Raw genomic sequence first — 4,945 nt, 5'->3', positions numbered from 1 at the left:
GAAGCAACGGATGCGATAGCAACATGCTAGAACATTACACTCGTAGTTGTGCTCGTAGTTGTAACGGCACTATGAACTGCACTAAGCATATAAGTTGACTAAGTAAACACTCGTGGTGTGACGTGTGTAGACGCACGAACAAAGAGAACTCGATGACCACGAGCAGCATCAGAACTACAGGGTCTTGTCGGCACTGTCGCTTTGTGTCGGCCTCACGTTTCCGTACTGTCGGCATGCTCACTCGTTTACACCGATCCCTCCGCAGGGAGTTCAAGCCTCGCTACGTGGTCCGGTACGGCTCGTCCCGCACTTCCCGCCAGGCCACGGCGTTCGTGAGCAAGGTGTTCAAGCACCCGAACTGCCACCTCGTGAACCAGGACCGCGCCGTCGACGACGTTGCCATACTGGTGCTACGGACTGCACTGCCTTTGTCCCCGGTGTGCCTGCCCAGAGCCGGTGCGCCGCTGCCCTCGCATGTCACCGTCGCCGGCTGGGGCAACACCATACCGAGTGAGTGTGTCGTATTGTGCCAGAACGTGTAGTTCAGAATGTTAAGGCTACGAACAGCAAAGAAAACAAGAGAGCTCACGTGAGATACGCCAAGACAATTGGGGCGTAATACTTCTGAACGAGTTTCTGACGATGATGCCGATGGTTGTGTACAGTACAAGAACATGCTTGTATGCGTCACGCTATGGGTGGTGGTTCAGATTAAACGAGGGGAGGTATATAATATAGTTAAGTAATCTTCTGTGTTGTATCTCTAATGGGGTGTCGTGACTCCGTGTTACTGTCATATTTAAGTCCTCGCGCTCCAGGCCTTTAGAGGATTTACGAAGGGGTCATTATTACCAGACCATGTGCGTACGCTGGCAGCGTGCTCCCCTTACGTCATACTCAGATAAGGGCAAGACAAATGAGGGAAGCCGAGGTACTTGATTTTTTAGTATCTACCACATGGAGCCGACGTACATTTCAGACAGTAAAACCAATTAGAGCATAGGTGAATTACCTGTATTTCCAATTGAAATATAGGATTATTCCGAATAAGGGTTCAATTTGCGACAAGTTTCATATTCTTAACAAATGAAAAGTGCTGTCCGTCGTGTATGTGTGTTCGTGCGCATGTGTGTGTTTTTCTGTGTGCGTCTGTGCGTGCGCATCTGCGTGCGATAACCTTCGTTATCTGCTCATATGTATATATGTGCATATGCACGGCAACGTCTGCAGGCATCGACTCACTGCAGCTGCCTGAGCTGCTCAAGGAGGCGCAGATGGAGGTGGTCTCCAAGGACAGGTGCCAGGAGGAACACTCGTACGCAAACCTGACGCACCAGATATGCGCCCAGCCGGCATCCGGCTTTCCTGGAGTGGTGAGTGCTTAAAGGGCCCCTTACCGGGCCCCACCAGACATTTTGGTTATTAACTAAAAGTCGTAAAGCGCCGTGTAATAAGCGTGTCGTAAGCGCGTAATAACAGCCGAGATGTAAGCAAATGAAATGCCTCGAGGCCATGGCGCAGGAAAGTCCGATAGCCTCTTTGCAGCAGGGGCTCTCTCCCGTTTGCTCGACCAGGCATCCACAAGTGACACTCCTTTCCTGCCTCCTCCCATATGTCACCCGAGAGGCCGCCGCCTCATTTGTTGTCACGTTCCACACCACTGTTACCCGCACTTTCATTTATATTCATTTTGCGTATTTCTCGCCTCCATTTGCGTGCTCTGCATTTCACGCTCATTCCCCCAGTTGTTTCGCTCTGTTTCTGGTCATTTGTTCTCAGCAGACGGCATGCGTATGACGCGAAGTGTCGCACGCGTGACGTCACCTAGCTGGCGAGCCGAGTGGCTCCGTCGAGAAGAAATGTTCCTCGGGCTTTTCATTGACCTTTCAGCGGTTTTCGCGGCGCTACATCGGGCGCAATACCTTGCAGGCATAACCGCTGGCGCCTGATTATGCATCGCGCTTCTTTGTTTACAATGCCGGAACCACGTGAGCGGTCCTGCAAAAGCAGCATTACGAGACTCGCCTACCCTATGTGTGCTAAGTGTATCAGCGTGTATGAGGAGGGGTAATCCTCCTTTCTGCTGCAAAAGTCACGTACCACGTGGTGACAGCGTCACGCTTTCTTCATCCATCGCAGTGGTGACGTAGAACTCCCAAGGTGGAAGAAGAGGTGCCTTTCTTTTTGTATTGCAGTAGAAAAGATTTTTGCAGCTTGAAAGAGGTAGACACCCATATTTAGGAAGAAGTATGTACTTCGCGCCAGCCAGTGAGAAAAGTTGGCCTTTTCTTGGCGGCGGTCCGCAACCTTACTACTCACTGGGAGACGTGCCGAATGTAACGTTTGCCAAAAGCAGGGTAGCGATAATTCATTCTCCGATATCCCGGCGACATCTCCTGCCTTAATATAATTTTGTTGCAGCACGAAAGGACGAAGACGTAGACGAGATACACAGGACGAATGCTGTCTATGGCTACTTCTTCGTCCTTTCAGGTGGCAACAAAATTGTTACCGTACCAACTCGCCCAACTTATCATCCTCTGTTAATGTCCGTTCAGATGCATACCGTTTCATACCTTACTAACAAAGTGACGCAAGCTATTCCGGGCACTCTCTGATGCTGCCCTATTTTCATTTGACTACTTCGACGGCCCCAATTCTGATTAGCACAGAAGGGGAAAAAAAGGCGCACTTAAAAGCGATAGAATGTGACATGTGATATGGAGTTATGCTGGTATTTTCGTGAAAACTGTAGCTGGTCTCACTTATAGCGGTTCGTAAGTGACTGTTGCCACGCGTTTATGATGGTCAATTATTCCCCAGTCGCGCTTAGTCCAAGCTGACGCGAGATCCAGTTACCCCGTGGCTGCACGATTCCATTGAAACGCGATCCTTTCGGGTGGTTTGACTTCCTGAGCGCAGAAGGCGAAAGGGGTAAGCCTTTGTAAAGGAGGCGTGCGTTCGCGGGCTTCTTTCACGCCCGAAAAAAAAACACTTTTATGTAGCACGTATTCAGCAACAGAAAGCTGTATCGGGAGTTTTTCACGTTCCTCTACAATTTTCTCATCGACACTCTTCATCTAAGTATGATATTTGAGCAGTTGACTAATTAAGACTAATATATGTTTTCAGGCGGAATGCAAAAAATAAACTGAGTTCCTTCAAGCGACGTCAAACAACATTACCTTGGTTCTGTCCAACTACGTGGCATCTGCATATCTTTAGGATTTGGCTGAAGTTACGTAGGACACCCTGTATATAATGTAGACGACTTTATGAGAACCAAATACGGCTGTCATTATTGAGCTGTTAGTTCCGTGGTCATCTAAGCAGGGTGACTGTATTATCAACCTGATGGGAGTAGATGAACTGTTCAAGGAAGAAAAATCCGTTAGCATAGGTAATAATGAGGGGGGAGTGGGTATGTAAGCGTTACTGGTCCTTTTTCAGGCATTTGATTGGCCTTTTCGCCGGTGATCTTCAGAACTGTACGTTTCGTGTCGCGTTTAAATGATCCTATCTGCAATGCTTGCAACGATGATTGTGACACTCGTGCATGAACTTGCTACATTTCAACTTATGCTCCCAACAACTCCTCACCCGCTTCCTCGCATTCATTCGCACAGCTGTAGACATGCAGCGTCAATCACTATTGTCTCTTTCGCGTTCTCACTCGCCCGAAGGGGGACTCGGGTGGCCCGCTGATGACCAAGGGCTCGTCTGGCGAGTGGACCCTGGTGGGCGTCGTCTCGTGGGGCAACGAGACCCGGTTCCGGTCGTCACCCTTCGTCTTCTCGGACGTCTCGGCGCTCCTCTCGTGGATACACGACATCGTCGCTATGCCCGTCTGGTAGCGCAGCAGGAGGAACGGGATGCATCGGGTGCAGGGCGGGGTAGCTGGCCTAATAAAGGGAGCCACCGGAGTTGTTTTCAGTTTATTGGAGTGTTTCTTGTTCGTTCTTTTGTGTGTGCTTTCTGGTTCTTTTTTTTTTTGCTGCCGCTTGGCTCCCTGCTAAGGGTGCACGCTTTGTGCTTCTTGATGCTCCCAGATTTACATCCAGGACGTCACATGCAATGATCTGCGCAGATGTCGACATATCTTTTTTTGTGTGAGGCGCACATATTTAGGAAAAACAATTCTCGGGATCTCCCAGTTTTTGTGTACGACGAATTGCTTTGAAATGACCTAGAGTTCCCTTCACCCACTTTTCAGTCTGAGCTTTCGATACTGTTTCTATTAGTCTAGTGAAAAAAGAATTGTGCATATTATCGCCAAATACTGTTTGTAGCGACCAGTGCACTAGCACGGCGCATACTGTTTTTATGCACACGTTTTTTTTTTATTATTACCATCTCCACTCCTCAGGAGAACCGCAGTTTTCAACAGTTGTACAGCCGTGTGAGAATAAAACAGGTGCGCACCTTTCTGTAGGTCACCTCGTGCAAGCAGGCGATTGTCTTGGACAGTTGACGGTAGTTACCAAGCCCCAAAGATTCAAATAACTTTCACTAATAGCCATTCACTGCAGCCTTAATGGCCATTTCTCATGCTGACAGTTGTGGTCACCTGAATGCAACCTCAGGCACGAATTGCATGAATATGTTCGACTTGCTAGTAATTTCACTCATGCGGTTGTGTTTACATCGCAGCTTGAATGCACTTCAATCTGTTCATTGTACTTCAGCATCAGCGCCGGACCTCTGTGTTATTATTGTTTTTTTTTCTCTATCCCTCTGACTGCTTATAATATTATACATCTCAAGTGTATAAAGTGAGATGTACAAAACTTCAATAATTAGCATTCGCATAGCCATCTACGGAGCTTTGCTGAAATGATTTTCCAAAGATTTAGCCAGTTTTCACTGCCCCTGGCAACATCGCGAATGGTGTGCGTATGAGTCAGAGAACGAGGCTCGCAAAGTCGGTTACTAATAATAGCAAACG

General features: G+C 48.3%; 1 protein-coding gene across 1 annotated transcript; it reads left to right on the top strand.

Moving 5' to 3' along the window:
- The first annotated feature begins 233 nt into the window (after window positions 1-233).
- Window positions 234-3,924, top strand: LOC119435821 (chymotrypsinogen B-like). The gene is made up of 3 exons (XM_037702530.2): window positions 234-510; window positions 1,231-1,373; window positions 3,684-3,924. The coding sequence occupies exons 1-3, from the start codon at window positions 234-236 to the stop codon at window positions 3,852-3,854; spliced, it is 591 nt and encodes a 196-aa protein (XP_037558458.2). The 3' UTR covers window positions 3,855-3,924.
- Window positions 3,925-4,945: the final 1,021 nt, after the last annotated feature.

The sequence above is a fragment of the Dermacentor silvarum genome, unplaced genomic scaffold (genome assembly GCF_013339745.2).
Source record: "Dermacentor silvarum isolate Dsil-2018 unplaced genomic scaffold, BIME_Dsil_1.4 Seq933, whole genome shotgun sequence".
NCBI classification, from domain to species: Eukaryota; Metazoa; Arthropoda; class Arachnida; order Ixodida; family Ixodidae; genus Dermacentor; species Dermacentor silvarum.
This window is presented reverse-complemented; position numbering and strand designations above follow the sequence as displayed.